Source organism: Vidua chalybeata, chromosome 4, assembly GCF_026979565.1.
Source record: "Vidua chalybeata isolate OUT-0048 chromosome 4, bVidCha1 merged haplotype, whole genome shotgun sequence".
Taxonomy (NCBI): domain Eukaryota; kingdom Metazoa; phylum Chordata; class Aves; order Passeriformes; family Viduidae; genus Vidua; species Vidua chalybeata.
This window is the reverse complement of record NC_071533.1, coordinates 28,996,111-29,015,477: the sequence shown is the minus strand read 5'-3', so window position 1 is coordinate 29,015,477 and position 19,367 is coordinate 28,996,111. Positions and strand designations below refer to the sequence as shown.

General features: G+C 38.7%; 1 protein-coding gene across 5 annotated transcripts in view; it reads left to right on the top strand.

The window, feature by feature from the left end:
• The window catches only part of SH3D19 (SH3 domain containing 19), an 81,602-nt gene that overhangs the window by 35,304 nt on the left and 26,931 nt on the right, over positions 1 to 19,367 (top strand). For 2 of the 5 annotated variants that reach the window (XM_053941236.1, XM_053941235.1), the window contains exons 2-7: positions 4,207 to 4,247; positions 10,341 to 10,381; positions 11,240 to 11,282; positions 12,534 to 12,681; positions 12,911 to 13,112; positions 13,715 to 14,716. In XM_053941236.1, the coding sequence (XP_053797211.1) occupies positions 10,366 to 10,381; positions 11,240 to 11,282; positions 12,534 to 12,681; positions 12,911 to 13,112; positions 13,715 to 14,716 (1,411 nt within the window). In that variant the 5' untranslated portion in view covers positions 4,207 to 4,247; positions 10,341 to 10,365. The remainder of the gene's footprint in view (positions 1 to 4,206; positions 4,248 to 10,340; positions 10,382 to 11,239; positions 11,283 to 12,533; positions 12,682 to 12,910; positions 13,113 to 13,714; positions 14,717 to 19,367) is intronic. The other 3 variants (XM_053941234.1, XM_053941231.1, XM_053941232.1) reach the window with 2 other exon arrangements.

Genomic DNA, 19,367 nt, shown 5'->3' with positions numbered 1-19,367 from the left:
AGAATCCCATGCAAGCCAGTAGGAGGGTATGGAAGTAGATGACAAAGAGATGCTGAGACAAGCTAGTAGCTTGGGATGTCTTTTGTGTCCCAAGCCGTATCACAACTTGTAGAGCAGAAGACTGTAGATAGCCAGGGGAGACCCTCCCTAGATGGCTATGGGTAGGCTCACAGGCTAGAAGGGGACAGTCACAAGCCAATCCTGTCTGTGATCTCCAGAGGCAAGCAAAATCCATCAATCCTCTGCCTGGTTGCACTCAACAGCCAAGCTGCCTCACCGTCAGCCAGCTTGTGGGAATGTGCCCATGAGGTGCCCTCCTCTGAACTGGAGACTCTGCTGCTCCTGAACCAGCTAAAGGACCAGGTGGGTGAAAGATAGCCCGATACCTCCAGGCCTCTCGGCTTAGGTAGCTCTCCTGCTCTGAGCAGACACAACTCCCTGCCTGCTCCCTTGGAGATGGCTGTGTGATTTGAGCTTTATTCCACTTAAACAGCACTTCCCCTTCTCTTCTCTGTGGGGACTGCTGAGGTGAGTGATGCTCACACAGTTGCTGTGTTGGGTCAGGAGTCACCCTGCAGGAGCAGCCTTCTGAGAAACCTGGCAGCTACATTGAAATTATGTTTGAAGAGACAGTGTTCAGTCAAGGAAGTGTCAAAGCAGAGCCCCAGATAAGGGAGAAACTGTGGTTTATGCACAGTAAGTGCACTTACTCCACTGAACAGTTTACAGCTCTTTGCCCAGTCTACCTTGTGGCAATTTTTTTTCCTAATGCACAGATCTGAAATACGTTTTTGAAGCATTTTCCTCAAGTATTTATATTTAGAAAACCTGTCCTTGAAACCCAGAGTAGAGCCTACCAGAAAGAGTGAGTAGGTGTTTAACAACTTGAAACACACCACTCCAAGTTCTTTATCTTTCAGAAATGGTGACCCATAGGACCTTTTCATATCGCTGCCGACTTGAAGTACCCAACTGCTTTCAGCATAGCAGGCACAGCAACTTACAGATCCCCTCTGAACTTATTGAGTGGGTTTTTCTGGGTGCAGTGTGGATTTTGAGGAGTTGGCAGGGGAAGTTCATCAAAGCTATTGCCTTAGCTGGAAATGAAACCAAGTCTGTGATTTAAATTAACAGTTAGCAAGGTCTGGGATAAATGTGCAGATGTCAGAGGAGTTGCTCTGGTTATTCAGTCCTGCCTGCTAAAAGATTGGGGGGGAGGAGTGGAAGACTAGTTTGCATTTTTACTTATTCTGCATTAGATATGAGTCTGGTGTTCTTGCTAATGTTTATAAGATTCTTTAATACTTTGGAACTTCCTGCTGTCTGCATGGTTTTCTTCCAGCAATATGAGTTTAAACTTCTCTTGTGTACATTGCAGGGTGGCACAGGAGCTGCTGTTTCCCATCCCCACAGCTAGTTACTGTCACACTGTCCCCTCGGGTGTTCTCATGTAGTTGTGGGGAGAGTCACATTTTGGATGGATTAATATTTCCTTGGCATGTGCATTTGTGAGGATTTTTTTTCTGCCTTCTGGTTCATTGCTGTCCCTTATGAACAGGAGGAGGAGGTGGGAAAGAGGCAAGAGCCATACAGTACAGTAATTGCTGCAGCTCCTACCCCATCAAATAGGAGAATTAAATTTGATTTGGTTATATTAATTATTTGGATGGCTTGAGAGAAACCATGTCATTAACTGTGGAGCAGAGGAGGTTATTAGCAACCTTATCACTTCTCTCTTTGCAACACTGAATAAGAGACCAGGAATTGCTTCCTATCAAGCAGGCATGGGTAGGCTCAGCATAAGGTATGGGTAAAATCACCAGCTGCCCCAAGAACAGCATCTTTTTTAAATTACTGGGGTTTAGTATATAATGAAGTTATGAAGTTTGCAGTTCCTTTACGGGGCTTCATGGGGAAAAAAAAATAATGTGTCTACTGTCATTTCCATGTTTTTAAAGGACTTAAATAATTGTAAGCTAGATGTGAATCAGACTCTCCTGGGAGTAGGAAATGTAGTGTTTTGCCAAAAGGTTGTTGATGAATGACCTGTTAATGGAAAGTGGAAAAGGAAAAACTGTCTTCTAACAGTTTGTGTTGCCTGTGAGCTCATAAATTTTCTAATAGAGCCATGTTGTCCTGGGTTCTAAATTACAGATAGTTGTATATTTGGGCTGCCTTGCTGTCCTTGATATATCCATTCTTCAGCTTCACTAGGTTGGTTTCATGAGAGATTTTTCTTCTTTGTTCTTTGCATTTTGATTATAAAAAATGTTTTCTATGTATCCTTTTGGTCCTCATGCCATATGGAAAGTTTGAACTTTGGTCTATGTGATGACTCCTATGATCTTCAGCCAAAAGTACTTGCTTTTATATGAAAGTGTTTATCAGATTCTGAGGCAAATTGCAATGGGTCAAAGGGTTTTTGCCAGTGGAAGAAAGAACTTGCTTCTTTTTGTTCTTACTGATACTTAAATGTGCATACTTCATAGATTTCCTAATTTCTGCCTATAAAACTTAAGTAAATCCTGAATTCTCAGTACAGAAAGTAATAATCCAGGAGATTTCAGATTTATATTACCAGACTTCAGTCTCCTTCCTGTCTGATAATAAATATGATTAAAACCCTAAAGATTGTAGTTATTCAGAGTAATGAAAGCAAAAGAATAAAGCTTCAAAAATTAACATCCAAAAGAAAGAGATTTGAGATACGAGGAACTAAGAAAAGAGTCTGGGCTACATCTGTGAAGAATACACAACTGAAAGTGTTTCTTAAAGATAAGGCTGTATTTTGATGGGACACTTAGAAGGAAAATTAGAACCCTTTCCTGCTAAAAATGCACAGTGAAATATGACTGATAGAAATGTTTTCTAAAGCAGCTTTGCGAGCAGCGTGGATTGAGGCCAAGCCACATTTGAACTGTTTCTGAAACAAGACAAATAGGTATTGTTTATCCTAGACTAGCCAGACTGTTTCAGAAAACAGTTCAGTCAGAGCAACATTCATTTCTAGTCTTAATTAGTTTCCAGAATGACTGTAGAGGGGAGACGTTTTTCATCCACATCCTTTTTGACTGTCTCTTTCTTCTCTCCACCGAATCCCCCCCACTCTTCATCGCACTGGAGTAATTGCAGCCATCATGTGCATGTGGAGCTAAACTGAGTCCTGACAGGGTTGGTGTGCTACACGAGAGCAGACTTAAAATGCTAATGCACTCCCTGTGCTAACATTCTTGCTGTTGGAGTCTGGTGCTGGAAGGTTTCTGGAAAAGGCTTGATTAGTATACTTTTGTTTTGTTGTTAAGATACTGTATTAATTTGAACCAGATACAGTCTCTTTATTTTCAGCCTTTAAAAAGTCCATTCAGCACTTCCAGAGGCTTCTCACCAATAAATATTCTTTATCTCTTGCATTTAAAAGAGAAAAAAGAGAAAAAATCCTTCTCTTCTGAACTGGTTTGTTTGTCTGTGTTGTTCTAATTCCTTTGTAGCTTAGCACAAAGTGGAAGAATATTAATACCATGTTCTTCAAATTGCAACATTTCTGAAAGTGATAATTCCAAATTAGATTTGCTTTTTACATGCAGAAATAGTAGGGACTGCTGTATCTCTTAAATAGGACATTCAGAAGAGAGCCATCAGAAACCTTAGTCTTACTAAGAAAACAGATGAGTTGGCAAAAGGAAACATTCTTCTGTCCCTGCGTATCAACAAATATTTGGTCATGTTGTCTTCCTAACCCCACCCACCAACTTATTACTGAAAAATGTTATCTCAACTGGAAGGGAAGACAAGTTGTTAAGTAATTGTTATTTAGCAAAAGGGTTGTAGGTTTTTACTTTACTGTGTAAGTTTTATTTATTTATGAGAATATAAGTCATTAAATACTTACAATCTGTGAATATGCACGCCCACATGAGACAGAACACGAACTTCAAGACAGGATCGAGAGACATAATGGATTTAATAATTGGCTTTCTATCTTTGCAGAGTTTTGAAGCCAAGCTGTAACCTGGTTTTCATTAAAAGGGGTTGGGTATGGTTGTATAGTCCAGGGGTTTGGACAAATTTCTGTAAGATAACAACGCAGGGGAAAAAACAGGCTTGGCAAATCCTTTAAAATATATGGGGAATTTTTGCATGGTGTTACTCAATTGTTTTTTCTTTGAGACATTAACCATGTTTTAACAATTCTTTTTTTTCAATAAGCCAAGGACCCTTGTCATCCATAAGAGCGGCAATCAAGAGATGTAAGTTTACTTTTCCTTTTTGAGAACTGTAATGTTGTAAGATTGCTACATCTTTATTTTTAGTAACTGTTTACCTTGGTATGTGAAAACAAAGTAGCTGTAAGTAAGTAAGCAGTAAGCTGTGGGGCTGTAATTTCTTTCTCTATTTAGACCATCTTTTTGTTCCTTCTTTCCAGTTGCTAACATTTTCTTATTTATTCACTAATGCATCTGTGCACAGATGTGATCCTTCTCTGAAAAGCTTGGGTTAGATGTGCCCAATTTTTAGTTCATTTGACAAAATAGATTGTTTGTTTAATTTTAGCAGAAATCTGCAGCAACTGCTTTTTCACTGTACTGGGGACAGAATTAGATTTCTGTACTGGGCTTGTTTTGGAAAATAAAAGATTGTTTATAAATCTTGAATGAAAGTCCAAACTCTTCTTCCCTGATTTCAGCATTTAAGTCCTTTTCCCCTTTCCCTGCTCATGGTGTTTCCAGGCAGAGAGTTTCTTTAGATGCATCTTTCAAAGTATTTTATGCTGTTACTTTCTTCCCCTTTTCAGTTTTATTTCTTTTCCGTCCATGACTTTAATTTCATATTAATGAAACAGCCCTCAGAATTCTGCTATGGGGAAAAATAAATTAGTGTATGTAGTACTGATTTGTTTCTCCTAGACCTATTAGTCAGGGACTCATTAGTGTGGATTAGATTGGAGGTAGTGAAAGGGCATTGTGAAAGCTTTACTCAGAGCTAGTCTGCCTGATGCTGTCCTTAAAATGCAGCACTTTATTTGTGCTGTTGCTGCCACAGATGGAAACTGGAAAACAGCACCAGATCACAGAGGGCCTTTTGTGGTGGAGTCAGAAATTGATTCAGACCGCCTAAGCCTCAGTACCTCGCCAAACTGAGAAATCATCTACAAGATCATTAAGCATTTGATATCTATGTTTTTGAAAATGCAATAGCAAGTGATTCTTTGTTTTGAGGCATAACACATAAAGATCCAGTCAAGAAGCTGTGGCTCATGTTATTTACTTACTAACATGTGAATAATTGATGAAATATAAGTACCATGTGAATTATTCAGATAATAAGCTAGCAAAATAATATCCATGTACATAGCAAGGCATTGTATATGAAACTGTAGGTTTTTTGTACACCATTACCCAGTGCTGTTAGGATGGACCTATATTACAGTGGACACCGAATAATTCCTAACTTCCCTTGCCATTAATCTGGAAAAAGTTTGGTATTCTCTGGACAAGTATATTTCCCTAACAGAGTTAGAAATCTGTCTTTCCTAATTCCTGATTCTTTGGGCTCTTACTCTCAAATTTGGAAGAAACATGATAAGTATGTACAGGGTTTCAGCTTACCCACCTGTGGACAATACTGTATATAATTTTGTTTTGATAAGTCTCTTCATTTCTTGTGGCCAGAGAGAAAGAGGGTTTTTTTTTCCTTTGGCCCCTGACCACAACTCCAGATAGAAACATGGTGTCATTTTCAGTTCTTGACTGCTCCATAAGATTCAGAAAAGTGAGCCAGACATAACCTGAAGGAAGCAAGCCTGTGAACATGGGATTTGCTCAGGAGTAATCTTTTGATCTCAACTCTTAAAAAGTTACCCCAGGATCTTTAATGATGGTCTCAGGCCTGGACACACCACTCTTATCTAACTCCCACTGAAGTCAGTGAAACTGTTTACACTGATGCCAGCACAGCAACTGCACAAGAATGGCAAAGAAAGTGGAAAGAGACAGGCCAAATGCTGCAGCAGTGAGACAAAGGGGAACAGTGTTTTCACTCGTTTCTCCACTCTTCCAGACCAGGCTGTTGTTAGGAAGCAGGGCTACAGAAGCAAGTCTCTTATCCTAAAATGTTGGAAGAACCTGTGGGCTTGTTCTATTCTCATTCTGTCCTAAGTAAATACATGGCTGAATGAAGGATGTGTAACAGCTTGTATGCACTCTGAGGCTGTGGCTTTCCATTTGGCAGTTTTGCAGCCATTTTTGGCTGTGGGTTTTGTTTGTTTTTCATTTTGTTTGTTTTGCTTGGGGGCTTCCTAGATTCTTTTGGCTCCCATTTTTCCCAGCCAGATCAATTCTGTGACCTCATTCTCTTCCCCATCTGCACAAACATTTGGGCTGGCATAATACAGGGAATGGTGCAGAGGCAGGAACATACAGCCCAAGGAGAGGTGTAGGAAGGAGTGAAGTGCTTTCATAAATCATGATTGTCAAATTTGAGTAAAACTATGGATTTGCTCTAAGGGTGTAGTTATGAAGATTTTATTCAGCAGCAATGCCAGCCTCTGCAATGCCGAACAGTCAGATCAGCTGTGAAAAAGGCACAGAGGACTACCCTGGCGGTGGGAAGAGGAATTCCTGTAACCTCCCATAGGTTATTATTTTATCAGTTCCCTCCCTGAAGTTGCACAGAGAAGCACTGGAGCCAGGAAACAGAGGCAGGAAAGAGACTGCTGTTGGGGGTGGCATGTTCCTTGGCATGTTCCTTCCCCTGTGCTGCTGGTGGTCTGAGCCCAAGGTAAGCAGGCTCAGGGAGGTAAAGTGAGACAACAACTGTACAGACAGTGGTTACTTTGTTATCACTCTGGAGTCACATGAGTGGTAATGTTCACTCAAGGGGAATCAAAAATCTATGTTTGGAAGGGGAATTGGGCATCACCATCTCTTTAGCTACATTCAGGCATTAAATTGGCCCAGCTGTAATGTTAGACAATCTAATATTTCCTTGAGATGCCTGGAAACACAACCAGAAAAGGAACAAGACCTCCCCCTTGTGCCAAGAAACAGTCTGGGAAAAAACTCTCTTATCGCAGAGATGCATGAAAAATTCCAATTAGTTTGAACCTCGACATCTTTTCTTCACAACCTTTCCATACAGAAATAGTCTAATCAGATGTTGGGTGAAATCAAGGCTCTTTTTTCTGGTGTTGGCTTGAGGATTATCTGATCATTTTAGTGTTCCCTGAGGAAGGATCTCTGCAGTCATGTAACACCTTTGATATTTCAAAGACTGCAAGCGTGACCTCTTCCATGGGAACATCCTGTCAGTTCTTCAAACTGCATTACTTTGTAGGTAAGGGAGGGAGTGTTTGCTCACCCTTGAGGCTTTCCTTGAGATACTATAATGAACAACCTTTATTCCTAGTCATCTATATAGTGAAACAAATAACTTCTTAGTCTAATAGTCTCCATATTTCATAGGTTTGGAAGAAATGTCTAACCTGGTTTTAGAAAGCATTGAAAGAAGGCGTGTTTTTAAATATTAGCACATGTCCTTGTTGTAGAAAGGCTTGGCCTATTTGAGGCTATCTTTCCAATCTTTAATGCAAAATTTAACTTGCTTTTAAAACACTCTGCAATGACAAAACTGTTCAGTATTTCATACAGTTTTGCTAATGGAAGCACACAAATATTGTTATGCAGTGTGTACATTGTGGAAGCACTCTGTGCCCACAACAGAGCCTTATCTCAGAGCAGATCATTGGTAACTTTAGTTGTCTTTGTATTGCCTTAAAAGGTTGCCCAAAAGACTGTAATTTCTAGCCCAGCTGTCTTCTACAGGCTCAAATCTGCATGTCAGACTTTTGTTGCCACCAGCTTGTCTGTAGCATCAAAGTTTATGGGTTTGAGGTATAATGGTAGTTGTACTTACACAGGCATTTTTATCCCAAAGCCTAAAATACCCCTTGCACCATATGTATGTATTTCAAATACAAATGACCTATTAAGTACACTTGAAAAGTAGGACCCTGAGAAGAAACAGTAGAGGAAAAAAATTGAAACATAAGTATGCAGCACAAATAGGATACCCTTTGCCTCCACACGTTTAAAAATAATTGGAAAAAGCCCACTAAATAGTTCTTCTAAGAAATACATAGAAAAGAGGAATATATAAGTCACTGATCTGCCCTCTATTTACAGTATTACCATTAATCCTTTATGCTATACAAGGTTAAACACATTTAGATGCCTCATTGACACTGGCTAATAAAGTGCCTCATTGACGCTAACAGAAATAAATACTGACAATGGTATGAGTTGATTTGATTTTTTCCCCCCCACAAGACCAATAAAGTTATAAGTTGAAAAAGTAAAGGTTTTATGCACTGAGATTTTCCTCTCCTTCCCCTTCTGAAGTTACTTTACTTGTTTACTTACATACCCCTTAGCATAAGCTTCTGAAAATGTTAGTGATTCTCACCCTGAGCATTTCTTATTGTTTAAGTTGAGAAACCAATTCTTTTCAGTTGTCAGTGTATAAAGCAGTGCTGAAATACATTTCCATTGACTCCCATGTTGGAAAATAGGTTTTTTAAATCTTAAAACTGTCATAATTTGAAATCTGTATTTTTCCGATGGAAGAATTAATAGTATGCTTTTTCAAGACAATCCACAAAGGGAAAGAAGAATGGACTTAAAGGAAAGACCACAAGGCCAGAAAAATGGCTGCAGGTTGTGTTTTTTTAAGTAATGTATATACTATATTTTAACAATTCATGTCTTCTTTCATGCACTTTTTAATTTAAATTATTTTCTTAGAAATAGTGAAGGAATAAAAGCTGTGCAAGTCTGAGGACAAGGATTATTTAGAAAGTTTGTATTTTCTTTTCCCTAGCATTTGTGGAATACCTGAGAGCAGAAGATGCAGTAGCTTTCATCCCTGTTTCTACTGTGGATTTAAATCCTCTTAAGAGCTTCCAAAACAAAATATGTTCTAAAAGTGTGGTTGTAAAATAATGTGACAGCAAAAGTAGAGGAGATGTTGACAGAAGAAGGGAAGACCTTTGTCAGTGTCATTAAAAAATAAATGTTTATATTAAATGTTTATAAACATGGAAGTAACTTGATTCCATTAATGTTTGAGAGATTTTTTTTTTCCAGAAAAATGAGTACATTCTGAAAATATACATGATGGCTTGGGCATTAGTCTTCTTAAGGAGACATTATTATATATTTATATATCAATTAGTAAAGTTATTTTTATATAAATGTTTTAAATATGTTGTTTTCAAGAGAGTTTATTTGTTTACTTGAATTTTGGAGCTTGATGGATTACGTAGATACCTCACTAGATTTTTTTTTTGCCTGTGTTAAGAAAAGAAAAAGGTCTTTCAGGCTTTTTTTTTAGATTTTTCCTGTTTAATAAATAGAAGCACTTTGATAAATAGAAGCACATTTAGAGTCTCACAGGAAGAAAGAGCTTGTAGAATTTATCCAGAAATTAAGAAATAGTGAAGAAAGGTGACAGGTTTATCAATTCCGTTTTACATTCCTCATTAATTAGCTCTAATATCTCCTGCCTTTATCATTGGAATTGGGTTATAACCCAAGCAGTTGTATTGACTGCATTTACCAAAAGAACACTTTCTTCCATCATCTTTGCAAAAGTAATCTTGGATTTGATTGGTTTGAGTCAATTTGGGTTTTTTTCCCCTAATGTGTGTGTTAGATCAGTGCTATGTTGAGATCTCTAAAGAGGGAAGTGAGGGCAAGATATTTATTTACCTAGTCAAACAATTTTTATAGAACTGATTTAGATGTGAAATAATTTGAGGTATGCCTCTTTCTGGGATCAATCTGCCTGCCCTTACCTCTGTGGTAGAGGATCCCAATTTCTTTGCACCTGTATCGAGTCCTCAGTGTAAATTATTATTTTTGGAAAGGAGAAAAGGCAGACCCAAATAAAAGACAATTTTAAACTGGAAAAAGCATTCAAAGAGATCTGATTTTCCTCTCTGCATTCCCAATATGTTTACATGTTGAGCCATACAGTGGGCATTTCCATGTTCAGTTATATTCTTCATGGTTAATTTAGTGCAAGGAAAGCTTCTAAACAGCCACTGTTAAAATTAGCATGTGACTAGAAATAAAATGTATTTTTATTTTAATTTTTTAGGAAATTAAAAAGTGAAATAAATAGTGTTGTGAATAGACATTACAGTTATCCCCTTACATCACTGGCACGTGCACTATTCTTGCATGACTAACCCATTTGATCATGGCTTCTGGCACTCTGAAGCCTTGGTTTTTTCTCCTTCACCTCCTCTTTGTCTTCTGTAACCCCTTCTTTTTTTCCTCTAGCACTCATGAATAGTGCACATCCAAAATGCCCTGTCGAAGAGGTATGTCTGACACAACACTCTGCAACTCTCCAATCAAGTATGCTTTGCTGATTTTGGCTAATGATGCTGTGATGTTGCACAATAAGATGCTACCACTTCCTTAAATTGCACTTGCTGTGCAAAATTTTTTTTCCCTTGGATAATTTGTTTTTCTCTCTAAAGAAATCCAAATGAAAATGCAATGTGGCCATTGGAAAAAAAAATATTTGAATGTAAATATGGCAAAACCAGAAAATTAAGAGGTCGGGATTTGCTTATTTTATGTAACTTAAAACACATGGTTTGAAAAAAAAAGTTTCTGACTCTTAATCCACAAATGATTTAAAATTTAGCAAGTACATAGCTTGGGAACATTTAATATTTTCTTTTTACATGCAGGGGAGTGAAATATCTTTTTAGGTTCTGTGCCTTAGTACCTTTCTCTTCTATAAAACAGAAACATTAAGTAAGATTGAAGAGTACATCTAAGAAATTATCCATCAACAGGAAAAGCCTGAGATGTTTAACACTTCTTATAGTTTAAACCATGTTATCATTTTAATGAAAGGAAAAGAAGTTTCAACTCTTGGGTCCCCACAATGCAGAATATAGGAAGGTGTGGAAATGAAGAAGACAGGGGAAAGGACCATCTCTCTTGGTGGTAACTTGGACATAGAGAGACTTTAAAAACTTCTCATATTTAATACAAATATTTTTTTTTTTAACCTTGGCCAGTCTTAAAATCTGTGATTTAGGATCAGATGCTCTATGTTGTGCATTTCATTGATATGGATTGGTACGGGCTCTGCTATTATCCTCATATTGCTGTGACAGTATATTTTAACCTCTTCAAAACTTTTGTTTCTTTTCTTTAAATAGCTTCTCGGACCTCTAGCCATAGTGATCAACAGAGGGATAGAAGGTATGATGCTCTTATTTATATTGCAATTAGCTGTTATTGTAAAAGTTGTTAGATTGTGTCACAGTATTACTTTTACAGTATTACAGTATTACACAGTATGGCTTTCTCCTCTAGTTTATTTTTTTCCTTGTCTCTATTCTTAGTTTGTTTAGAGTAGACTTGGAAAAAAATAGAAATACTTTGATTTTTAAGCATGATAGGTTAAGAGTTTGAGGAATTCTCTCATCAACTTTTGTATGTGTCCTCAAAAGGAGAATGCAACCAACCATCAAACCTCTGCAGAACTGTTTTATTTTCCTGACATCTATGTATGGGATCACTTCACAATGAAAATAAGCACACTTTCAAGCCTCCTTTCAGTTTGTCAAAAGGGTATTGAGAAAGGAGGTCACCAACCTGGATGGCTGGTGAACTGAGTCTGCCATTATTTTAGATGTGAAGGAACTGTACCCTTCTTTTTTTAAATTGTTTTTAAAATAGTTTTAGAAGTTACGCTTCTGCAGCTATATTTCTGTCAGCAGACAGAAGCTTCTGTAAGCAGATGCTTTATCTACTCACAGAAGTCCCTCTTCAAAGTGGAAGGTTTGTGAGATTCTGGATGGATCAGTGGTGCTGCAGGGACCATGGCCTGGGAGCACGGGCCATCCCTGCAGCTGAAGCTCTGAAAGAACAGGTACAGTGATAAACCAGGGGTGCTACCTGTGGGTTCTTCACTGTCATGGAAGTCTCTGTAGTCCTGGGTGATGGAAGCAAATAGGCCCTGTCGCAAAGGCCTTGTGAGACTTGCTCTGCCCCACTTCAGCACCCTGGAAGGTTTCCCTTGGGGTCTGAGGATACACAAGTTTTTAGGTATCTAGCCAAGAAGCAGTTTTAACTACCCTGCTGTTTTCAGATTGTAGCTGGCTACGGGCAAACACATGATTAGTTCTCATTACCCTGTGAAGACTAAGACTTCTGCCATCTAATTGAGTTACACTTGTGTTTAAGTACTTTAAGCATTTAAATTATTTCACTGAAGCCAATAAACCTACTTTTTGGCTAAGGCATTTAATTAGGGGCTTTAAATGGAAGCCTAAGCGTTTGTTAGAAAGGTCAGGTAAGTTGCTTTGAAATAATGGAAAAACACCTTTAGGTAAATCAAAAAGCCCTATTTTTACTTCCCATTCCAGGAAGTAGACCTTGGACTGTTACACTTTAAAAGAACTATTTCTAAATGTTTTAGATAATCATTCCCCTTTGCCTTCATTCCAGGCGTCCAGAAATTACAATAGTTGCTGCTGAACCCCTCCGGCCATCCTCCTGGTTTCCAGGTGCAAGTCCTGTCACTCCTCAAGGATTAGGATTCCCTTCTGCTTCATCTCATGCTCAGTGGAGGAGAAATGAGCATCTTCCAGCTGAGGTGAGCCTGAATTTACATGAGGCATTGTTTGATTTACAAACATAAAAAGCTCATTAGGTTAGACAGGAACAGTTTTTGCTTGCTCAGACTTTCATCACATTGAATAGAAGACTATGCCAGTGTTCTTTTCCTCTGTATATGTTAATTTAGGATTTTTTAATTAATATGCCAATTTTTTTTTAAGTATTGTATCTGGATGTACCTTAATATTTATCTCTCTATTTTGTAGCTTCCGCCATCGTATGAGCAGGTGATAAAAGAAATCAATCAAGTGCAAGTAAATACAACAAATAACAATAATGCTGCTGCTCCTAGACATACCACTACTTCTGCAACACAAACTGACTTTCCAGAGGAACTAATCAACCATTTGCCAGGAAGTAATGTAAAAACTAGTGTGCCTACACACTGGGAATCTGCAGGCTGTCGAGGTGAGGCTGTTTTGGATTTCTCTGTGATGAAAACCTTACTCTGTCTTCTGAAGATGCACTTTATTGTTGGTCTGTGCAGCATTTAATATGAGTAACAGTTAAATTTCTGTGAATTATTACTACTGTAAATTTCTGTAAAAATCCTTTCTTCTGCAAAGCTACTATTGCATTCAGAGTATCATTAAATCTTGAAAGTTTTGTTCAATTCAGCCAAAATGCCAGTCAGAACTTTGGGCCCATAGGAACTCAGATATCAAAATAGCAGCACTTCATACATTGAGACGGAAAAGTGTGCTAACCAAGCTGGGGAAGCTACTGTGCTCTTCTTTGGTCTGGATTTTGTTTGCATGCCTCTCAATACTGCAAGTTAGCAGGAGCTTTCTAACTCAGCTTGTAGATACCATGTATTTCAGCAATCTTCAGCTTATTCTTAAAGTTTGTATATTTTTCCATTCATCTTTTTAGGAACAGAACTGTATTTTTACAAGCACTAGTAGAGTTCTCAATGAAAGCCATCATGTTTACCATCCTGATAGCAGTCAAAAAATAACACAAATTAAATTTTCTGGAACAGACAAGTAAAACCTTTTCTTTTCTGTTAGCAGGGCAGAGTCCTCTTAAACCTCCTAGGCCTCCTGCAACTCTTCTGAGTAAGTCTCCTGCAGAAAATGAGAATCCTTTAATAGTCTTTGAAAATCCTGAAGCTCAGAGGTGCCAAGAAAATCCCAATGCTGTGATATGTCCTGTGCCAAAGCCAAGATCAAGAAGCAATCTCAGACCTGTGGTCAAAAGTACTGAAAGTAAGATAGACAGTGGAGAAGAAGTGAACCAGCCTAATGCAAACGAGCAGCAACCTCCAATTCAGCAGTCACCTCTTCTAGATGAAGACAGCTTACTAGACAATCACTTGGTGATGGACAGCATGAGTACAGAAAGGAGCCAAAATAGTATTGTTTCAAGGATCAAAGTTTTTGAATCCCAAGGCACTAATGATATCTCAGGATTATCAAAAAAGCCAGAAATTGCCCCTCGTTCATTTGTTCCAAGATCTGTTACTACAAAGAAGCCAGTGATTGCTCCAAAGCCAGGGGTAGGCAGAGTTTCAGAAGAGTGGGATGCATGGACTGAAAGCAAATCAACACCTTCCAAGGAATTGCAGCTTCAGTCTGAAATAGCTGGGAGCAGTGTTGTAAGCAAACCTGAACTGCCAAAGAAGCCAAAACCTAGCCTTGTTAAAAGTAGCAGTAGTGATTTTCTTGATGCAAGGAGTGGATCAGTTGCAGAAAACAGCGATGGACAAAAGAGATTTCCTGTTCCTGCTCCAAGGCCTCTTGTTCCTAAAAAGTCATGTTACTCAGAAAATCCTGGCCTTTCTTTGGCCTCACTAAAACCAGTTGCTGCTCCTCCACGGCCTTCTGTATCTGCCCAAGACAAGGTTTTAAAGTCTCTGGGGGAATTGTCCCCTGCAGCCAACTCCACAGCACCTGCTTTGCAAAATAAACTAGATGTGGAAGGAGATCTGATTAGTTTTGATGATGATGTTTTGCCCCTAAATCCAGCCTGTGTAGTTAAAGATAGCATCGGTTCTGAAGCAGCAGCCGCAGGTAAGGAGAAACTTTTTTTTAGCTGTTACTATGGTTATTCTTTGCAGCTGTATCCTGTGTGAGTTACATCTACCTGTCTTGTTGGGGTTTATGTGTGTGTAAGAAACTTTTGGTTTTCTATTATGCCAAGATCACTATGAAATTGCATGGACTTTAAGACTTCGGAGGTTTCAAGATTATATAAATCTCAGAGCTTGTCTGCCTGATATATTATGTGATTACTAAATAATGATAAAAGACTTGATCTTATATGTTAGATGTCACCTCCAGAATGTGTAACAGTTCTCTCTGGGGAACTTGGGACAGCGTATCTCTCACCATCTAATGTGACTAATTTATGTGAGTGCCTCAAGTTCTGTAGTGGAAACCTAGTCATATGAAGAAAGAGTAGTGTTTGTGGCATATAGGAACACTCATGATCAAATATACTGGGGTGGTCTGTCCATCTCACCAATGCCTACTTATTTTCTCTGTCCTATCTTTCTGTCTTGTCTTGTCATGTGACAGCGTTGTTGTAACACAGTTTCAGCCTCAGGGTTTTTTTAATAAATGAAAGTAATTATTTAATGTGGACTGATCAATTACTAGAACTACATTCCTTTCATAAACCTTGTTTGATACTGTTAGACACTTGGTGTCAACTTTTTTTAGTGCTGTTTTTAGGTAGTTTAAGATGCAAGTGGGTGTTGGGCTGTCATTAAATTTTATAGCAATAGGTTTTGCTCTCTTAATATTCAATATGTCTGGTTTAGTTCACCAGCCCCATTGCAATCCAGGTTGAGTTCTGTTTTAAAGCAGAAGGTGTGTCATACAAAATGCTCGTTTAAGGAAGTGACTGTGACTTTCAATGTTTTTTTTTGTTAGCCTCATCTATTAGGTTTGTGTGGGCAGAGTTTGATATTGGGGGGGACTACAGGGTGGCTTTTCTGACAAGCTGCCTGAAGCTTCCCCCATGTCTGACAGGGTGACAGAGATGTGTAATGAACTGACCACAGCCCCCATTTTCATCCCCCTGTGCTGCTTCAGGGAGGAGGTGAGAAAATTGCAAGTGGAGCTGAGACTGGAAAGAAGGGAGGGGTAGGAGTAGGTGTTGTTAAGATTTGGATTTATTTCTCATTACCCTTCTCTGATTTGACTGGTAATAAAGTCAAGTAATGTTTCCCCAAGTCAAATCTGTTTTGCCATGATGGCAGCTGGTGAGTGATCTCTCCCTGCTCTTATCTTGACCCAAGAACATTTTGTTACATTTTCTCTCCCTGTTCCTTGGAGGAGTGGAGTGATAGAGTAGCTCTGGGGGGCACCTGACATCCAGCCAGGGTTAACCCACCACACATCATTTATCATCTTAACTTTCACAAAAGAGAGGCGTAGATGCTGTTCAGTTGTCACGGTAAATCAATATTAATTATTGTTAGCAAATGCAATTTCTTCACAGTTCGTGAATTATATGTCAGATGAGGTTCCAATTTGTTATTGTTTCTCCTCTGTAGTCATAAAAGCCCCAAGGCAGATGTAGAAAGTTGCCTTAAAGTTTTAAATTGTTAAGATTGGTATGTACAGACATACAGTTCTCAGGAGAGCTTATGTAAGCAATGAAAATAAGGCAACAAAAGATCCCGCAGGAGAGGTGATTATTTCAATGTGGATACAAGTCCATTCTTTCTTGGGCTGACAGATTCCAGGAACATGGCAAAAATGTCACCAAAACTGAAAGGAGGCAGCAGTACAGGGTGACTGGAGAGGTGTTTCTTGCTTATGTCAAGGAAATGTATGGCTGATGGTGTCTAGGTGGGAACAGAGGCATGATCATTGTGTCTGGAGACTGGAATCATGGAGTAGACACTGGAAATGTGGATGGTTTTAGAGGAAAAGACATTTAGGGTAAAACTTTTGTAGTTTCAGTCATTTTATTTTGATTAATAGAGGTAGCAAATAGAAGGAAAATGTACCTGTTCTAAGTAGTAGGCAAGAAAAGAGAATATTTACATTTTGAAAATGCATAAAAAGGAAAATAATGTTTTAGCTATGTTCACTAAAAGACAGACTTGCCCACAACCTAGAAAAAATAAAAAACATTAATTCTTCCATTAAATCAGAGGTTGAGTGATCACAGAGGAAAATCACCTGAGAAAAACAGCTTTCATTATGAAGTGATACGAGTGTTGTTTTACTTTTTCTGGTCAGTGCCCTAGGTGTTATTCTTCATTTAATTAAGAAGAAAATGCTTTCCATCCTCATGGTTAACAGAGGAATTATTCATAGAATAGTTTCCTGACTTCTTAAGTCACCTGCCCATGATTTTATTAATTCAATAAAATGTCATCTGCATTACAATCCCTTCTTGTCTACTAAAGAGAAAAAGGTATGGCAGCATTACCACTTTATTGCACCGCAAAATTAGGACTAATTCCAGATTTTTACTGGCATTTCTGAGCTCAAGATCATATCCTGTACCCTTGGTAAGTAATACTCTGCAGTGTCCTGACAGAGCATCCACAAGAACACTGGCTCTCTGAAAATGAGGCAACACAGAGCACTAACACTAGCTATTTCTCACGTTCCCATAGGAACAGCTTAGGGAATTGCAAGATGAATCCATGGTAAAATGTTTTGTGAAGGCAGGAAGAGAAGCTCTAATCTTGCTCCCAGTTCCCCAGACCTTTGCATTTCTTAGATATTTGTCATTGTCATTACTTAGCAAAATGACAGTGCTCTGCTTGTTGTTATGGCAACCCTAGGAAAGGAAGAAGATTTTATGCAGTGGCATTGGAAGCCAAGCACCAACATCTTGTTTGTCAGAGAGCAGCATTACATTGCATATCGCAGTGTTAGCAGAGCTTCATTTTGTCTGGAGCAGCACAGCTGTGTTAGGCCAATGTAAACAGAACTGCGGGGATCAACCCCTGTTGCTGCTGGCTCCTGCTGTGAAAGGAGGAAGGGGAGGTGTTCAGTGGATGATGAGGAGGGCACAGAAGGCAGAAGTTGAAGTGAGCATATGAATGAAAAGGTGAAACAGGCAAAACAAAGTTCAGAGTCTCCACAGCAGTTTAGTTGACTGATGTAAGGCATCAGCTTCCTCTAACAGAAGGCTACCACCTCCACAGTAAGTGAAAGATATTTCAATACTGTGTATGTGCTAAGATCAACACTGTTGGCAACAAACCACTTTAGTATCACCTGTCTAAATGTCAGTGTTTAACTAGTAGTTCAACTACCAAAACTAGCTGAATGATTCAAGTTTACCTCAAGCAATCCTGTGAGTTTTATCAGTGTTTGACAGCATCTGCAGCAGCTCAGCTGTTAGTTGAGTGAATTTATCCAAACATCAATAATTTTATCCTTGTCCAACCTGTATGAAGAGGGGAATCATTCTGGTGCAAATAGAGACTCTGGTTACTGAGATTTCTTTTAAAGCTTTCAGCATCCACTCAGAGAGTTAAAGTCTATGGGAGCTTTGGAAGCTTCAAAATCCAGAGGAGAATTGTGACAGAATCTTGCAGCCAACTCATGATGTTGGCCCAAGGGAAGTGCTAGGAGGGAGAAGTCAGGAATGACAAATCTGTAGAACTGCTTTGTCATCAGCCGAAACAGTTGTAAGTGCCATACTTGTGGACTCAAAGGCTAATCTTCAAAGCCATTTGTGTCCTAATGAAATTACTTCTATTTAAGTCAGTCATTTAGAATGTGAAGGCATCTGTTTGGGACACTACGCCTTTTGGTTCTAATGCTTTGATGACATTTGTGGTATTTTTGGATCATCTGGGTTACTTCTGCATTTCTTTTATGGCTGATAACAGGAACTTGTGCAGTTCCTGGTGGTTAAAAGTTTTGGTAATCTATCAGGTGGGCTCAATTCTCACTTATCCATTTTTACAGAGGCTTGAAAATTAAATCCTAGTGCAAGTTTAACTGTGTAAATTTCACAGCTTCAGAAGACTATGGTTTTACCTGTAACTTGTACTAGTTGCTATGTCAAAGCATGTAGTGTGCCTGCTTGCTAAAAGTCATGAGAATGTATGTTTTGGACAAAGAAGATCAGGTTATGGTGCCTTTACAGCACCCATTTAAATTAAAACTTGGAGGTGATATTGCTTGGAGGTGATATATTGCTGCAATGTTTTTATTCCTTTTCACATGTGGGGAGCTCTTCTCTCCTCTTCATTCTCTCTAGAACAGCATATAATTCACTGATTGCTCTGTGCCTGACATAGCAGAATTCAATTTAAACCAGATGCTTTGAAAAGTAGTTCAGAGAGTGCCTTACCTTGCCAGCAGGAGACAGCTCTCATTTTGATATCTTCATTACGTTCAGGTCCAACAGTAGTAAGACTACTGCATTTCTTAATTGTCTTATCTGTCTAACTACTTTATTGTAATGTAAAGGTTAATTTCTGTCTCTGCTGAGAAAAAATATCCAACTAAAGCAATGCTGCTATTCATTTATATGTATTGTTGCTTCTTGTGGCATGAATGGTGGCATTTGTGTGACATTATAGACAATTCAGAAAAACTGCTGCTTGAGTAACTCCAGATTTGTCTGCTATGAAGATATTGCCCAGCTGCTTGATTTTAATTGTTTCCTCAGGATGGAAAAGAAAAAAAAAAAAGGAAATACTTCTAACTGGTCGATTAGTCCAGACATATCATCAAA